Source organism: Camelus bactrianus, chromosome 17, assembly GCF_048773025.1.
Source record: "Camelus bactrianus isolate YW-2024 breed Bactrian camel chromosome 17, ASM4877302v1, whole genome shotgun sequence".
Lineage (NCBI taxonomy): Eukaryota > Metazoa > Chordata > Mammalia > Artiodactyla > Camelidae > Camelus > Camelus bactrianus.
Window position 1 is genome coordinate 39,481,732 of NC_133555.1, and position 19,578 is coordinate 39,501,309.

The 19,578-nt window shown below is 37.2% G+C and overlaps 1 protein-coding gene across 5 annotated transcripts in view; it reads left to right on the forward strand.

The window, feature by feature from the left end:
- The window catches only part of ULK4 (unc-51 like kinase 4), a 437,172-nt gene that overhangs the window by 91,060 nt on the left and 326,534 nt on the right, over positions 1-19,578 (forward strand). For all 5 annotated transcript variants that reach the window (XR_012500063.1, XM_074345160.1, XM_074345161.1 and 2 more), the window contains exon 22: positions 17,300-17,427. Coding sequence is in view for 4 of the 5 variants with exons in the window: in XM_074345160.1 (XP_074201261.1) it covers positions 17,300-17,427 (128 nt within the window). In the remaining variant the exon portion in view is untranslated. The remainder of the gene's footprint in view (positions 1-17,299; positions 17,428-19,578) is intronic.

The following is a 19,578-nucleotide window of genomic DNA, read 5'->3' on the forward strand; positions in this document are numbered from 1 at the left end:
GATGGGATGGAAGTCTAGGTTCCCAGGGGCGTGGAAGAGCCCCCTCCTTACTACTTGGCAGGGGTGGGAGTCCAGAATTTCTCTGAGGTGTCCTTGGATGGCCCCCTGGCTGGAAATGGGGCAGCTTCCTCACTACTCCTCTGCTGACACTGGTTGGGTTGGGCTGTGCGCCTCTGTCCTGGCGGGAGGTGGTAAAGATGAAGGCTTCCCACTTGCCCTCTCTGATGCCGCCCCAGCAGGGAGGGAGAGGGGTACATCATTACTACTGGATGGGTGGAGGTCCAGCATCCCATGTGGGGGTCCACTGATACCATGGTTGGGGTGAGGGGGCCTTGTTATTGCTGGGTTGGAGTGAAGGTCCTAGCTCTCCTCTTGACCTTTCTGATGTCACCCTGGCAGGGATTAGTGTTGGCATGCCTTGTTACTGTCGTGTGAGGGTGGGAGGCTAGGCTGCCCTCTTGCCCTTTGCTGATGGGGCCGGGGCCATGGCTTTCCTGTGTTGTTTGGCTGGAGTAGAGTAGCTATCGTCTAAATGTTTTTGGACTCTCTGGGCTGCCCCTTTCTTGATCCTTTGGTTTGAGAGAGCTGATTTTTCCTGCATATTTGTGTGTGTGTGTGTGTGTGTGTGTGTCTGTTGGTGTTTGTGAGCCCCTGGTTTGCCCAGCACCCCATCTGGGGGATATGAGGCAAAAGGAAAACCCAGCAAACTCCTTGCCATGTTGGATTCTCCAGTGCTGAGGCCTCTAACCAGTCTGCATCTTTTCTGTCTTGTCCTATAATCTTCAAACTGTGTCTATGGCCGCTCAGTAACATGCAGTGATCTGTCATTTAAAAGGTAAATTTTGATTTTTTGTTAATTGAAACGATTGACCGTGTATCAAACATTTATTTTGGGCCAGACACTTAGTGACTTGTAACCCTGGGTTATTCACAGTTGAAACTCGGTGTGTGGAGTAATTTTGTCAAGTTCACGGAGGATATAAATGCCAAAGCTCATGCTCAGGCCAGACAGTAAACAAGGAAACAGAATAACTTTGGATAGTGTTAGTGCTCTGAAGAAAGTTAAACAGGGTGATGCTGATAGAGCATTGGCAGGGGGAAGTGTGCAGGGAGTGGAGCCAGACACCATCTATCTGCCCGGTGGGGGGAAATCAGAGAGGGCCTCTCTGAGGAAGTGATGTTCCAGCTGAACTCTCAGTGACAGAAAGGGGTGGCTTTGTGAAGCTCTGCAGGAGGAACTTTGTGGTTCAGCTTCTCTGAGGGTGAGAGATCTTGGGGAGACCTGTGAGGAGAAGGAAAGCCAGCTGGGCTGTAAGAGGACCCAGCTTATGCAGGGTTATAACATCAGCCTTCCTTAGGGGTTTTGACACAGCGGCCATTGCTTTATTTGTACTTAAAGGAAAGAACATATATTTGTGTATAGATGTGTGTTTTAGGGGCAGGTGTACCAACCTGATCATTGCTAATTGTGTTTTTTCCGAAGCATTTGGTTGTTAATAGGCTAGCATGAGGAGGACAGGAAGTGACCCAGGAACAAATACCAGGTTTACTGCTTCCTGTTGAACGTGGAGAAAGAGCTGCACATGTTCTTTTCAGGAGACTGATGCCTCTATATTGCGATTTTTTTGTTGTTGAAATTCAGTCCCCAGAAGAGATCCATGCTATTCCTTTTAAATAAGAGAAATTACTATTTACCGCAAAAAATTTAGAAGACCCTAAAGACGAAAACAAAGCTGACTATAACCTCACTACCCAGCGATCATTACTGTTGCCATGTTGGTTTATCTCTTTTTAGCCTTTTGTCCATGTGTCTATATATTTTATGTGCACATTTATAAAACTAAAATCAAAATATATTGACTTACCATATTTTCCTGAATGTCTTTAAATATGCACTAAGAATGTTTTAAAATTATTATATAATTTTTCACTCTGTGGTAATTTCACTCTACTCCCACTGTTGAGCTGTTTGCCTCTCACTTTTTGGTTTGTACTCATTCTGATGCTGTGAGCATCCTGTTAATATGTCTTCGTGTCCACTGCTGGCAGATGACCATAGGTGCACACTTGGTAGGCTGTGCATAAATAATGCTAACTTGTGGTCTAGAAGAGTAGATGATGAGAGAAAGTACTATTTACTTTTAATTTAACCAGCAGTCATTAAGACACATGCTATAGTTATCTTATTATAAAACCTAGAGTTTAGGATTATTTAATTAAGAGCATACTTAATGATTTGTAGTTATTTGCAGTTAGTAATTAATCTCTGATTCTCCATTTGAAATATGTAATTGTAACCAAGTTTTCGTCTTAAACTAAATTAACTAGGTGATATTGTTCTGAATCATGCTCATGTTCTTAAGTGGATATTGACGCATTGAAGGAATTTAAGTTCATGCTGTCACTTGCATTCTAGGTGGTATCATTGTCCTTTGCTAACCATTACCCAGCAGCCACATTCACCAGTGGTAGTTGATTTATTTTGTCATTACCTTTAAAAGAATCTGCTTGCCCATAATTGTGCTAAATGGCAGAAGATTCCTTTATCCAAAACAAGGGTTAGTTTCATGATGTGAAGAGTGAGTGTTCACAGCTATGGTGGCAGAGGACTTCCTTGAGTTAGCAATCATGTGTTCCACATAGTAATTAGAGAGATTGGGCAAAACAAAAAGTGACAAACCGTTTTGGAAAGTCTATCCACCATTGAAAGTAGTAGAGATTATTAAAGTAACTAACTTTGAACATTGCCCCATATATTTTAATGGGGATATTCTAGCAGATTAGTAATGTGGTATTTTATGATTGACAAAAATAGTCGCAATGTGATGTCGGCCTGCAAGGGAGCCACGGGCTGAATGGGTCTTCTCTTGTGTCAGGCTGTGTTGTTAGCTGGTTTTGGACACAATAAAATAGGGTTACTATCCTTTTTTGTTCTCTTAAAAATTGCAAAATTAATCATTTTGTTTCAATCTGTAGCTCTTCGTGGATACCTTTAGGCATATTTATTTAATTTAATGGAGAATTTGAAGTTAATTAGAAAAATACTCTTTTTAGAAGTTCAGCTTGCAAACATAACTTCATATTCTCCACATGAAAGTCTCCCAGGTATCCCCCCGCTGTGATGTAGACAGTATCATTCTGTAAAATTCACATACGAATCACACCACTTTCAAAGATAACCTTGTACTCTGCAGCATTGGAGGAATCAGTCTGTGTTGGGAAACAGTAGTCTGGGGGAAAAGGTGTATTATTTTCACGGAATATTTGAGGAATTTGACAGCGGATCTTGTGGTATGCTCAGGAGGTTGGCAGGTTGGCCATAGCTTTTGTGTATCGTGGTGCAATGGGGATACATTTACACACTTAAAATATTTATTTAAATATCTGTATGTGGTTGCCAGCCTGTTCAGATATTACATATTTAGGATTGTAGCTTTGTTACTGGTTTTAGATGATAACCTCTTCCTGGCAGCGTTATTCAGATGAGAAAATTAACACCAATGCACCCTTTGCCTATGAGTTCGACTGAAACCCAGAAAAACTAAAGGGAAACATGATTTCCGGTTGGGGTAGATTTGGGGAGCAAGAATGCTGCTGTATATAATTTTTTAATTTCCTGAAATCTTTTTTTTTTTAAATAAACATAAAGGTGTTGGGTTGTTCTCCAAGCCCCAGAATAGGAGCAGGTGGTGTCAAATCTCAGATGGCAGTCGGGGGGCAGGGGGGTGTTAGCCGCTGTTGGGGAGGTTGCAGAGGGCAGGAAGACATGGATTCTGACAGTCCCCGAAGATGGGGAATCCAGGAATGTCCAGCAAGTGCCTACCCTCTAAAGGAGTAATCCCTCTACGAACTAGACCTGGCCTGCTGCTCTTGGATGAGTCACTCAAACTCAGGCTGACTTCAGAGGTTCTAGTGTGTGACTGACGACATGAAGACAGGCAGAATCAGAACCAACAAGAGTAACTTAAACCCTTCAAGGTTTTCAGAAATAGTAACAAACAAACAAACCTCTCCTGGAAGGACAGTGCAGCATCTTGGAAAACCGGGATAGAATGCAGATGAAATATGGTGGGAGCCCTGGGAGAAAAGGTGCAGAGGAAACTGGGTGAGGCAGCTCTGGGCAGGTACTCTGAGAGGCCGTATCCGTGAGCATCTCATTGTCACGACAGAGGAAGGAGCCCTAGGATTGTAGAAGTAGATTATCCTGGCCTGTCCCTGCTTTCTACATTAGAACCTTCTCAAAAGTACAAGTCCATCTCACTTAGACATCAGTGTTTTACGTTACTGCACTTGACAGATAATGTGTTTTTGTTTTGTTTTATAAATTGATGGTCTGTGGCAACCTTGCATTGTCAAATGATGGTTAGCATTTTTTTTTTAGCAATAGAATATTTTAAAGTTAATGTATGTATATTTTGAAAGACATAATGGTATTGCACACTTTAATAGACTACAGTATAGTGTGAATGTAACTTTTATATGCACTGGGAACCAAATAATTTGGTTCGCTTTACTGAGGTCTGTACTTTACTGCAGTGGTCTGGAACCAGCCCTGCAGTATGGTTCTGTGAGATATGCCTGTGAAAGGGTTGTGGTCTAATCCATGAAAAGATAGTATAAAAGAATGTAAGAATACAAGCATAAATGGTTCCGAATAACATCCTAGTGGTCAGTGAAGGATTATTTTTAAAATATGACCACAAAGCTTATGAAAACTGTGATAACTAATATTTTATTTGTTTATTGAAGTATAGTTGACTTATATTAGTTTGAGGTATACAGCACAGTGATTCAGTACTTCCATAACTAACATTCCATTTGAAGTTATTACAAAATAATGGCTATATTTCCCTGTGCTGTACAGTGTATCCTTGTTGCTTATTTTGTACATAAAATACTTCTCTCTCCTTACTGGTAACCACTGATTTGTTCTCTGTATTCATGAGTCTGTCCCTATTTTGTCATATACACTTATTTGTATTATTTTTTAGATTCCACATATAAACCATAACATACAGTATCTTTCTCCATCTAACTTATTTCACTAAACATAATACTCTCTGTGTTCATCCATGTTACTGCAAATGCAGAATTTTATTCTTATGGCTGAGTTGATAAAAGATGTTGAACATTTTCCCATATACCTGTTGGCCGTCTGTATGTCTTTGGAATTGTCTATTCAGATCTGCCTATTTTTTAATCAGATTGTTGGATTTCCTTTTTTAATGTTGAGTTGTATGAGTTCTTTGTATGTACTGTATATTAACCCCTTATCAGATATATTGTATGCAAATATCTTCTCCCATTCAGTAGGCTGCCTTTTCATTTGATGATAGTTTCCTTCACTATACAAAAGCTTTTTATATAAATGCAGTTCTGTTTGTTTATTTTACTTTTGTTTCCCTTTCCTGAGGAGACATATTAAAAAAAAAAGGTTACTTAAATCAGTGTCAAAGAAAGTACTCCCTCTGTTTTCTACTAGAAGTTTTAAAGTTTGCATTTAAGTCTTTCATCCATTTGGAATTTATTTTTGTGCCCGCAGTGAGGAAGGAGTCCAGTTTGATTCTTTTGCTTGTAGCTGTCCAGTTTTCCCAACATTATTTATTGCAGATGCTCTCATTCCCCCATTATATATGTTCTTGCCTCCATTGTCATAGATTAATTGTCCATATAAGTGAGGGTTCATTCCTGGGTTCTCTTTTTGGTCCATTGACCTAAGTGTATGATTTTGTGCCAGTACCGTACTGGCACCATGTGATTGTAGCTTTGCAATCTAGTTTGAGATCAAGGAGCATGATACTCCAGCTTTGCTTTTCAGTCTCAAGATTGTTTTGGCTATTCAGGATCTTTTGTGTTCCCATACAAATTTTAGAATTATTCTAGTTCTGTGAAAAATGCATTGGTATTTTGATACATAATGCACTGAATCTGTAGATTACCTTGGATAATGTGGTTATTTTAACAATATTAATTTGTCCAATCCGTGAGCACAATGTATCTTTCCATCTGTTTGTCATCTTCAATATCTTACATCAGTGTCTTGTATAGTTTTCCAAATACAGGTCTTTTACTTCCTTGGATTTATTCCTAAGTAGTTTATTCTTTTTAATGCAGTTGTAACTGTGATTGTTATCTGGGGCTCAGGGGCTCCTAAGGAAGCTGGCCTGCTGGTAGGTGGGGCTGTGCTCCCTCCCAGCCAGCACGTTGGCCCGAGGTGTCCCAGTACTGGGACTGACAGAATGGTGAGTGGATCCGGGGTCCTGCACTCATAAGCTAGAGGGAGTATTGAAAAATGGCACTTGCCAGCACCAGTGTCCAGGGGGTCGAATGAGCTCCCCAAAATGGTTCCTGCCAGTGTCTGTACACAAGGGTGAGCTTCATTTGCCTCCTGCTCCTCTCAGAGGCTCTCTAAGATCAGTAGGTGGGTCTGACCCAGGCTCCTTTCAGATGACTTCTTCTGCCTTAGGCCCCTGGGCATATGAGATTTTGTCTGTGCCCTTTAAGAGTGGAATCTCTATTTCCTATAGCCTTTTGACTCTCCTGAAAGTAAGTCCTGCTGGCCTTCAAAGCCAGATGTTTGGGGGCTTAGGTGCAGGACCACTGGTCTCGGGATTCCACTGTGGACCCCTTGCTCCTTGGGGAAGAATCTCTGCAGTTGCAGGTACTCTCCTGTTTGTGGGTCACCCACGTGTCTGCACCCCTCCTACTTGTCTCACTGTGGTTCCTTCTTTATATCTGTAGTTTTAGAAGACTTTTCTGCTAGTTTCAGGTCTTTTCTCATCAATAGTTGCTCTGTTAATAGTTATAATTTGAATGTGCCCACGAGAGGGGGTGAGCTCAGGGTTCTTCCTACTTCAGTATCTCTGCTGCTGCTCTGAGAGTCTCTCACTAAGGACTTTATGTTCACTTGTCTTCGGTGTTCTGTTACAAAGACCACAGGTAGATATAGGTGCCTGGAAGAGATCAGTTCCCATTAGCTCTTCCTGAAGAGTCTGTCAGAGAATGAGCTTTAGATAAGCAGGAAATGTTTGAAAAAGCTAAGGCTGTGCATTGAGAATAAGGATGTTTGTCTGATAGCAGATGTCATTAAAGGTTTAGAGTGACACCTACCTTCCTTCCTTCCTTCCTTCCTTCCTTCCTTCCTTCCTTCCTTCCTTCCATCCATCCATCCATCCATCCATCCATCCATCCACTTACCTATCTAGCTATCTACAGATACACATTTATGTATATAAATGCATATAGGAAGAAGGGAGAAAGAACATGAAAATTATAAGAAACTAGTCAAGTGCTTTGGAAATAAATCACTGCTGTGACTTAAAAAAACAAAAAAGCTCTCATTAAAAACCCAGTGCCCAATTCTTGACGTTAAGAAATTGAAAGTATGTAAAACTCCAGGAACCATATTCTGCTGTTTTTCCATGAATGGAGCTTAGAATACTCACGTCAACTTGTTTAAGTTACATGGATTCGAACATTTGCCCCAGTTATTTTTTTCCCTGAGGTGTGTGACCTTGAATGTGCTTTGGAGCTGCATGATCAGTGATGCATTCTTTGGGTTTCATATGCTTTGGGGTCACTTAAAGATTTAAACATTACTTTTTAAAGCCATACCATATTTCACAGGTGAGTTTGCTCATGCTCACTGGTAAGATGATTTCCTTTGAGTGTTACTGACTAGAGGTACTGCCTTTTTAATTTTTGCCTTATTAATTTTGACAGTAGCACCTGTCCATTTTTATTTCAGCAGCCTAGTTTGACTGAAGCTATTGCTTTGGGTTTAGTGTTTTGACCAAATAGCACAACGGTGATTAATAATAAACCAGAAGGTGCAGGTTGCTTACATTATTTGGAAGCACTGTGGAAGATCATTGTGAAATTTCACGCATATAACATTTTGAAAAATTTGAATGCTAAGTCTACTCAGGCTTTTTTCTCAGAGTCACTAGGCATCCTGACTCAGTGGTTGCTAATGTAAAATATGGTAATTAAGTTATGCATAGTAATAACAAGAGTTTGTATTGTGACATTTCTCATCTGTCTACATGAATATGTGTGTTCTGTAAGAGGCATTTTAGTTAGATACTTGGCTAAACTTTAAGGAAAATGTAATCCAGAAACAATTTTAGATTTAATCAGTACATTTTCCACTTCCATCAACATTAAATAGGAGAATTGAGTCAGTGTAGTTATCCACATAATTTCTCTCTCTCTCTTTGGGAGGCTATTATCATTTGATGGCCAGGCTGTCTGCATTGATTTTTACCTGTGACATTTGATTGAAATAGATCAATTTTACCTCTTGAGATTTGCAGGTAATAAGTAATTTTGAAGGTCTCTCCATCATTGTTGTTTTTTATTCCATAATTTTTGTTTTTATATTATGTACCAGAGGGATTTTTAACCTTTTGCTTAATTTTGATGAAAATATCATTTTGTTTGTGATGGCAGCTTCATATATTTCGACCAATTTCTAACACTGTGAACATTTCATCATGTAATCTTTATGTTAGATAGGTATGTCTGTTCTGAAATCACTGCCAAGAACCATTTGAATGTTGGAAATACACTCATCATTCTGTGGTTTGGGCTATAGACCTAAACAGCTTCTGCTTTTTTTTTTCCCTCCACATGTAAAATTTAGTTATGTTGAACTGAATGGCAGGATGAATTTAAATCAAAGCTGAATACATAGTGGATTGCAAACTGAAGTGACCCGAGGTCATTTTTGGTTCTCTAAAGGTAGTTTTGATTATGCACCCTTGGCACTAGTCTTTGCCTGCAGCCTGCAATCTCCCCCTCTCAGTGTTGTAGGATTAATACTGTTCTAGAGGTGTGGTGCTTGTTGCTTAAGATTAAATATGGTGTCCTGGGCAATTAGTTTTTGGGAGTCAGTCAGTACTGTTCATTTAGTTTTTCTGGAATGACTAGATGAGAATTTATTTAGGGCCCAAGATGCTTTTAGGTTTAGATCCAAAATTACAGTCTTTGATATATTGCCTCTTCTAAGGGACTTGGAGTTACTGTGTTACAAACAAATCTCAGTATGGAATTTCCTTTACCTTTGGTATTTGCTGTAGTTTGTCTAGTTTGTGTCACTCAAAATCATAAACAAATTATTTTAGTTTCTCAAGATTGTTAGTAATGGCTACATAACACTCCATAAGAAAGAAATAGAGTAGACATCATCGCTTCTTACTGACATTTCTGCGTGTTAAAGTTAGGACTGTTGCACGAAACTTTTGTTGTGCCTGGAAAAATTTCCCTTTGACTATATATTTAAGCTGTATTTCACTTACCTCTTGCTGTGTAACTACTTCAAAATGTAGCGTCTTAAACAAGGCCAACAATTTATTTGCTCACAAATCTGTAATTTAGGCAAGGCTGGGGAAGGTTGAAGGGGGCTGGAGAATAAACTTTCCAGATGGCTCACTCCTATGACTGGCAGGTTGGTGCTCACTGTTCCGTGGGAACCCAACTGGAGCTGTGGGCTGGGAGCCTCGGTGGTTTTCCACGCGGCCCTCTTAAAGGCTGCGTGGGCTTCTTCCCAGCAGAGTGGCTGGGTTCCTAGAGAGAGTGTCCCCAGAGAGCCAGGCAGAAGCCACATGGCTTTTTCAAACCTAGCTTTGGAAGTCATGTAGTGTCACTTCTGTGACTTCCCTTCCCTACTCCCCCTGCCCTCCCCAGGTGTATCTTTAGTGTTTGTGATGAGAAAAGGTGGAACTGGATGTCGGTAGATACAATCTTTGTTACAATCATGATTTAACAAATTCCCGATTTTGGGATGTTAAGCTTCTTTCCTGTTTTTTTTTCTGTCTTTAAACAATACTACCACGAGCATTCTTGTACTCAAAGTTCTTTTGTTCATCACTTTGTTAGGCTAAAATTCTTGAGTGCTGTCAGAAGAAAGTAACATTTTTAACTTTTGAGAAATAACAGTTCACTTTCCTACCAGCTGGAGGAAAGGTTGAACACTTACTTCCTGTGAGCTGTATTTAAGATTTATCCATTTACCCAGGACCATGCCAGCTCATCTTTGCCAGTCAGTTTTGCATTAAAATGGATTCTCATTCTTCCTAAATTTGCACTTCTTTGCCTGCTAGTGAGAATACATGACTTATTTGCTTGTAGGTAGTTTAGAGTTATTAGTTGTTTTCTTGGTCCTGTAATTTATTTCAAGTAGAGTGTTCATCAATTTTTATTGGTAAGGGTTATTTATACCCGAAGATACTGATTCTTTGTCAAAAGTTTCAAATATTTCAAATACTTTCCCCAAGATTATGTATTTATTTTGACAGATAAATAGTATCATAAGTTTGTTTTCCCCTCTTATTTAAATATTTCACAACCTGTTCGTAGTCTTCTAGTATAAATAATAAAGATAGCATTAAATGAATAGTCTGTCCTTTATCTTTTTTATTTGCTGAAGTCTTAAATATACATGTGATTATTTTCTTCTTTCTATTGTTTATTTTTTTATTCAAATTTCACAAATGTAATTCCTGAAGCTTTATGCTTTATATTTTTCAGTATCTAGTTAGACAAAAGCCTTCAATCATTATATCAAACCTATGAAGTATGTAAGTGTGACCATCTCCACTTTATTTTAAAGTTGGGGGAGCTGAATTAGAATAGAGAGGTTATTAGTCAAGGAGTGTGGCATTTGAACTCAGGTTTCTTGACTCCAGATCCCAAGTTTTTTTGTTTTTTGTTTTAAACAATATATTGTGCTGCTACTTTATTCTTTCAAGTGTTCTTTTATCACTCAATAGAAATCTATGGTTTTCTTTGTGTAAGTCATCCATTTCTCTTTAAAATTTTTTTCTCAAATGGTTTGTATTTTTGTCATTCTTTCTCAGAACACATATTTATATGTTCACAAAAAGACGTGTTTAAGAATGTCCATAGCGGCTTTACTCATTATAGTTCCAAACTCCAAACAACCCAAATGTCTAAGAGTAAAATGGGTATATACATTTTTCTGTGTTCACACTATGGAATATTTTACAGCAGTAAAATAAGAACTACTTCTACACATAACATAGCTGACTTTTACACCATTAAATTGAGATTAGGCAGTGATAATTTCTCTTTTTGTGTTTCTTTGCTGTCTCCCCCTTTTCTTGATAAATTTAGCTAGTCCTTTGTCTATTTTGATACTTTTCAAAGAGGCAGCATTTTGATTTGTCGTTTTCTTTTTTCCCGCTTTTTCTACCTTATTAGTTTTTGCTTGCATCTTTATTTTCTTCCTTTTGCTTTATCTTGCTTTTTGTTCAGATTTTTGTGTTGGGAATTTAGTTCACATATTTTTATTCTTTCATTTTAATTTACAAATGTATTTACAGATTGCATTTTCTTCTGATTACTGCTTTAATTGTATCCTATAGATTGTGATTTTTAGTGTTTTTACTATTATCTTTCTAAGCTCTGCAATTTTGGTTTGTATTTTTCCTTTACTCAAGGATTATTTAATAGAGTGTTTAAAAATTTTCCAGGTAGAAGGGCCTGTGGGATTATTGATGCATTTTTATTAATTTCTACTTTTATAGCATTGTGATCATAACAGTTACTATTTTTTACTTTTTGGACACTATTAAACTTTTCTTTGTAACCTATTATGTAGTCACCTTAAAGAAACATTTCATGTTTGATTAAGAAAAAGGTATATGTTCTGTTATTTCAGTCTGAATTTTCATACATATCCATAACATCTAATCTATTACTTATATTATTTGGTTCTTCAATATTACTATTTTTTTGTTCTCATGACAATCTTTGAGAGTGGTGTGATTCTTCTTCTACTGTTTCTTCCATCTCCTATAGTTTCCACTTTTTAAAGGTGTTTACTCCATAAGCATAACCTTCATGACTGCATTCAGTGCTGTTGTGTGTGTGTGTTGTGAATGGTGGCCTTTGGCATTAAAAAGTGTTGTTTGTTTTGTTTCCTTTGTTTTGGCCTGAATTCTACCCTGAATATCAGGAAGAATGATTATGTAATTATTTATGTATCAGGAACAAACTTCCTGCTTTCCTTTTTCTTGAATTTGCCTGATTGTGTGTGTATATATATGTACTGATTTTATTTTATACATAAAATTTATATACAGTACAATTCATTTTTTTTGTAATATAGTTATATGAAGATTAACATACACATAGACTCTTGTCACCTCCACCACAGGAAGGGTACAGAACAATTCCAGCATCCCACAGGATGACCTTGTGCTGCTCCCTTTTAGACAGACCACCTCCCATCCCAGTCCCTGGCATTGAGTGATGTCTTCTCTGCGTGTAAGGTTTTACCTTTTCTAGAGTATTATATAAATGGGGTTATTTTGTATGTAACCTTTAAGACTGGTTCTTTTACTTAACATAATGTAGTTGAGATACTTCCATATTGCTGTGTATATCATTAGTTCTTTCCTTTTTATTGCTGAGTACTATTCCATTATGTGGATATACCATAGTTTATTTATCCATGTGCTCATTCAAGGACTTAGGGGTTGTATTCATTTTTTGACTATTATGGGTAATAATGCTGCTATCAATTTTTATGTGTAAGTTCTCCTGTAAATGTAAGTTTTCATTTCATTAAATACTTGTAAATGCGGTGGCTGGTGCATTTATGGTAAGTGTGTGTTTAACATTTTTGTGAAACTGTCAAGCTGTTTTCCAGAATGGCTGTGCCATTTTGTATTCCCACCAGCAGTGTATGTAGAATTCTAGTTGTTACACATACTTGTAATTTTTCATGTCAGTCATTCTAATAACTCTGTAGTGGTGTCTCATGATGTTAATTTGTGTTACTGTAATGATTATGATCCTGAACATCCTTTCATGATATCCAGCTGTTCAAACACCATTTATAGAAAACACTTATTTTTCCAAAATTGCCTTTGCAAACTTTGTCATAAACCAGTTGACTATAATATCTCTGACTCCCTATTCTTTTGCCTTGGTCTATGTGTCTTTATCATTTTGTCAGTACCACATTGTTTGGATTACTGTATTTTTTTGTGTTATTCTTGCATCTTTTCCCCCTCAAATTGTTTTGCTTATTCTATTTGTTTTGCCTTTATATATAAATTTTTCAATTAACCTGTCTATATCTACAAAAAAAATCCTGGGATTTTGATTGGGATTGCATTAAATCTGTGGGTCAATTTAGGGAAGACTTGGTATATTAATTATCTTGAGTCTTTTTATATGAACATGAAATATCTTTTCATTTATTTGTGTCTTTAAAATTTTTTTCTTTCATCAGTGTTTTATAGTTTACCATGTGTAGATTCTTTGCATATTTTGTTAGGTTTATATCTATATTTTTCTTGTCATTGTTGTTGGAGCTATTGAAAAATGGCACTTTAAAAAATTTGTTTTCCATTGTTCATTATAGGTGTATAGAAATGCATCAGATCTTACTAAACTCAGTTATTAGTTGTAGAAGCTTTTTTTTTTTGTAGATTCTTTGGGGTTTTCCATGTAGACAGTCTTGATAACTAAGAATATTTCTTCTATTCCAAATGTGAATGCCTTTTGTTTTTCTTTCCTTACCATGCTGCCTATGACTTTCAGGAAAATACTGAATTACAACTGATGGGAGTGGACATCCTTGCTTAATTACCTATTTTAGAATGGGAATGAGAATCAAGTCTTTCAGTATTAAATATGATGTTAGCTATAGGTTTAAGATGCTTTTCTGAGTAAGGAAGTTCCCTTCTGTTCCTAGTTTGGTGAGAGTTTTTATCATGAATGGATATTGAATTTTGTCAGATGCTTTTTCGTTATCAATTGATATGACCATTTGGTTTTTCTTTTTTAATCTCTTAATATGGTGAAATACATTGATGGATTTTCAAATACTGAAGCAGCCTTGAATTCCTGGGGGAAGCTCCACTTGATTGTGATGTATTATACTTTCTGTATATTGTTGAATTCAGTTTGCTTATATTTTGTTGAGGATTTTTGCATCTCTGTTCCTAAGGCATATTGTCTGTACTTTATTTTATTGTATAACTATCTAAGACCTTCTTATGTCTATAAATGGTTATTTAATATTTCCTTCTGATTGAATTTTTATATTACAGTTTTCCTGTGCTTCATTTTTTGTTTTGGTTGGGTGAAGTTGGAGAATTTTCACTGGCTGAAATATTTTGACCTCATTTTTTTTGTCATCATCTTAGAATAGCTTTATATGAAACTTTGTTTCCTATGTTCTTTACATTTTGACATGTCTTAAACTACCCTAGGTGAATGTGATTCTCTGTAGAAAAGAACAGATATTTCAGTTGTTTCTAGAGCTTAGTTTTTTTGTTTTGTTTTCTTTTTGTTGTTGTTAGTGATGCATATATCAAGAAGATTAGCCATTTGTCCATAAAATGTCATGCAGTTATATTCCCGAGTTTATGTGATTCTTTTGTCTTTGTTGATAGTGTTTTGTTTCCACATAGAATTTAACAGTTTTTCTATTCACATTTTTCATGCATTTCTTCTAATTATTTATGAACATTTTCTCCAATGTGAGATTTGAATATATATAAATATTTATGTATGTATCTATATATGTATGTATCTATATCTTCCATGGCATCTTCTAAATCTTTAAATTATTTTGTGTTTATTTTATTTTTTGCTTTGTTTTGGGGGGGAGGTAATTAGGTTTATTAACTAATTTATTTTTAATTTATTTTTTAATGGAGGTCCTGGGGATTGAACCCAAGACCTTGTGCATGCTGAATATACACTCTACCACTGAGCTATACCCTCCCCTCTGTTTATTTTTTAAATCTTAAATTTGTCTGAGGCTTGTTTTCAAGTAGGACAGACCCACCACACACATGTACTCAGCCTATTGATTTTGGTTAGATTAACATTTAGCAAACTTTTCTTTTATTACATCACTTTTTGTTTTCAGATTGCATTAAGATGCATCAAATATTCTGTCAACATTTTTTTCCTTAAAGGGATCTCTCCTGGAGCCTTCTGAGCAACTCTATGATGGACAGTTGGCCTCTCCATAGAGGTTGTGGTAGCTGTCATCCTGGGATTCCCTTTGCCTCTTTTCTGTGTTTGGTATTCTCCTCTTTGCTGGTTTATTTCCTCACAGTGATTGTTGGGGGTATACAGAGGAGTGGTGGTATGATAAGTGATTTTGGAAAGATAATAAAAAGCCAGACCACAAAGGGCCCTGTATGCCCTGATAAGGGATTTTAGCTTCTCTCAAGGGTTGTAGCAAGTGTTGAGAATGTTTTGTATGTGAATAACATACATGCCTTTATAGAAGATCACTGTGGCTGCAACTTGTAAAATAGAGGGAGGAAAGCAAAGCTAGACAAAGCCTGTTATAGTATTCAGGAAAAATATAATGAAATAAGGCAAATAGAGCGAATGTTCTCACAGAAACTAGGGATCACTTGGATGTGGGAGGGAGGAAGGAAGAGTCAAGGAGGGTGCTCAGATTTCTAAGTTTGACTATTGGATTGATGATCCTTAAAGTAGGAGTGTCATGCTTAGGACAGATGCTGAGTTTAGTGCTGGATGAGCAATACAAAGGATTGCAGTACATCCTTCACCCACATCCACCGGATGTTAACATTTTACCTTGTTTGCTTTATAGTTTCTCTTTCTCTTACTGTGTGTGTTCTTATCCATTTAAGATGAGATCACAGATGTGATGCTTCTTTAAGTACTTCACTGAATGCTCCCTAAAAATAAGCCATCAATTTAAAAATCAGGAAGCTAACATTTATTTAACATTAATAGCTAATCCAGACCTTATTCACATTTTGCAGTTGTCCCAATAATGTTCTTTTTGTGAAATAAAACTTCCAGATGTTAAATTACAGTCAGTTATCATGTTCCTTTAGTCTCCTATAGTCTGGAACAGTTTTTCAGTTTATGGTTAGCGAACATTTGAATGGTTCTGAAATTATACATGTGTATGTATTGGGGTTGTGGTTGTGGTTGTGGTCCTTGGACCAGTGTGTAAATTAGAATTGGGAGTTGACTGTGGGCTTTCTATTGTCTACATGTTGGGATGGTGGAAACAGATCTATTACTCAAGGACACCTTTGTGTTGATTCTATTTTTTACCCTAGGTGATGAATTAGCTTGATTATTTGATTCAGAACTAGGTGAGACTGATACACTGATAGAGTTAAATAGCTAGATGTATCTCTGTACCTAAATAGAAGTGTATACCTGACTAAATTCTTCCTGCCTGACAATATATCAATCAGTGTAAAAGGACTGGTGTGTGAAAAAAAATTGAGCTGCATACATCTACCTCGGACACACAGTGTCACTTCTAGGTGCTTGTCTCTGTTAAGGACTCTTGGAAACTTTATATTCCTGCTCTCTGTAGCCATCATGCTAATTAACAATAAGATTCCATATTCCTGTTTACTGACATCCATTAACCTGTGTGTGTGTTTGTATTTCCTTTTTGCATATCAGTAGGCACCTGAAACGATGAACAATCTGTCTGTTAGAAGGGAAAATGACACTAAGAGTTGTCAACACTTACTCTTCTGTGTTGTTACTGTACCTTGAATTAAAGAATGTTACGGGAATATAGGTTTTTCTTCTGTGTCACATATTGGTCATTGTTTTCATTTTATGTTTGTAGTACCTCAGCTGTGCAGGCTAGAGATGTGTTCTCTGTATAGGCAGGTTGGCTCCGAGGTTCGTGTCTACATGCAGTTGTGACTTGTAGTTGTTGTACTTAATTATTGCCACACTTTCAGTTGTGTGATGGAGTGGTTAAGAAGCAGGCTTTGTTGTTCAACTGGCTTGGAATTGAATTCAGTTTTGTGAATTTGGTCAAAGTGCTAACTTTTCAAGATTCATCTTCTTTTTTAAAACAGGGATATTGCAGGTACTAATGAATATATATAAAATAGACATACAACAGGTTTCTTCTGTATAGCCCAGGGAACTATGTTCAATATCCTGTAGTAACCTATACTGAAAAAGAATATGAAAACAACTATATGTATGTGTATGCATGACTGAAACATGATGCTGTACACCAGAAATTGACACAACATTGTAAACTGACTATACTTCAATTAAATAAAAAGTAGGGATAATGTTACCATTTATAGCTAATTTTCGGGTTTCAGTGAGACGATACATGTTAACAATTTGGTATAAAGTGCAGCACAAATTAAGAATGTAAAATCAGTAGCTGATAGTCTTTTCTCTCATCTGTTTGGTTGTTATAATCTATTGACCCTTAGAGTTGATTGCTCTGCTTATTTCATGTTTTCTCAAAAAATACTTTTAATGTCTTCCACAGGATTTTGTCTCCACAATTATCCGTTTACTTGACAGCCCCTCGACTTCCATTAGAGCAAAAGCCTTCCTGGTTCTTTTATATATTTTGATTCACAACCATGAGATGCTGCTTTTCAGCTGCCAAGCGAGGTAAGATGTCTCCTGAATGGTTTTGCCAGTGACTTGAATTTGGCACCTGTTTAATTAGTTTTGTTAGCATTAATGTCTTGACCCCTGTGTACCTGGTATTGAACATTTTTTTGCTGGATTTTCCAGTGGGTTTAATTTTCCCTAGCACCTCAGTGTGGAAACAGCCAGAGAAGAGCCCTGGCACCGAAGCAGGTGCTGGGAAGTACCGGGAGCTTCCTAAATTGGAGCACAGTCCAAGGCCAGGTGTTACGTTGGTTCTAGTTTGCATCCTTGTGAGGCGTTCTTGGCTGGTGGTTCAGTCTTGGTTCTCCTTTGCGTAAGATTCTGGAATGAGTAGCTGAAAGCCGGGAGGAGCAGCCCTGTGAAGAAGAGGAAGAGGCAGGGCAGGGATGAGGAATGTATGGACTGTCTGGTCCGTCTGGTCCCCGACTGGGCAGACCTCTCATTCTCGCTGGGTTTCACCTCCTTCCTCTAAAAGGAGCAGCTGTCCTGATGCAACTCACATTCCCTTCACGCCCTAATGCTTCCTGATGGACGTCTTTGGGAGTCTGGTCCTTGCTTCTTTAAAACCCAGAGGAACTTGGAAAGTACAGTTTACTGTCTGTTTCTTGGTCTGGCTTTTTACTTGGTGTAGGGCACTGAGGGCATCCTAGAATTGCTGAGCTGGTTCTAGATTGGAGACTGGAGAATGTTTTTCCTGTTAACAGTGAGAGAGTAAATGTTGTAGAATTTATGGGTCAAAAGGAAAAATTGTGACTGTTATGTACATACTTACATTACAAGAGAGAAAACAAATTTCCACAAATTCTTTATTGGCATAATAAAAACGCTACTAATGAGTACTTTATTTTTTATAATACAGATCTAATGATGAAGAGAACAGAATTATTTTGGGGGAGAAGAGAGAACATACATAGATAAGTGAAAGAATGAAAGAGCAGAATTATATATTATTTATGAAGTTATTTTTATAAAACGTAAAAATGACAAAACTATTTGTGTGTAAATGTATAAAAACTTAACAAAAGAAAAACATGTATGGAAAGATAATACCAAATTTGTTTCTGAGGAAGGTGAGGTTGGGATGTTGTTATATTTATTCATTTTTATTTTAGCCTTATTATTAATAAATGTGTTTCACTCCTGTAACTAAGGAAAAAATCTAACCAAAAAGAAAAAAACCCCGAAATTAAATGTTAGCAGCTAATTTTGGAGATCTAAGGGAATCTTTAAGGCAATCAAAACCTCTTGTTTAGACTCTGTAGATTAAATTTAGTTACATAGATTACTCAGAAGCATGTAGGAACCAGTCTAGACTGTAGAAAAATGGTTGTTGTTTGTTTCTTTGTGCTTTGCAGCACAAGTGTTGCATTAGTGTGCATGTAAAATGCAATGCTGAATATAAAGATAGGGAAAAGGGAGGCCGACTTGAGGATAGAGAGATGTTTAAATTCTCTGTGATGGGTTTATATAGAGAAGCATTCTCCCTTCCACGCTTGGTCTTGGAACTCCACTGGCAGCTGGATTTCTGAGCTAACCGCCATGCTGTCCATCTGCCTGAGAACTGAAACCTCACATCAGTAGCAATGATAACCTTTGCAACATGATGTAGATTTTTTTTTTCCCTGTTTACCGTCATCACCATCAGCCTTTTGTGGATTAAGTTTCAGCACATTTTCTATGATGTCAGCTCCCAAATCTATCTAGTATGACAGGCAGTGAAATTGAGCTGTCAGGATTAGATAAAAATGATATGATAGCCCCCAAATGTCCACCTGTTTCTCCAAATGGCTTCATACTCATTTTGGAAATGACAGACAATAAAGTAAGGTCTTCTGTGTCTCTAGAAATGATAACCCTTTTAGAGGATGAATAGCCTTGTAAATTCATTGTGTAAGTTTGCTGTGAGCCTGAGATGTCAGTGCCTCTGCATGGATCAGGTTTTCCTAGAGGTTTTTTTCCCTTTCCCCTTAGCATTGCTATTAATATGGTAATCAGTGGGGAAAAAAAGATCTGCTTTGATCTTAAAAGAAAGATTTTTTTTTAAAGAAACATTTACTCTGTATAATTGGTTAACTCTGTGGGAAAAAATTATTTTCTCAGTTTACACCATACAAAAGTCAATTCCAGATGGATTAAAGAATCATATAC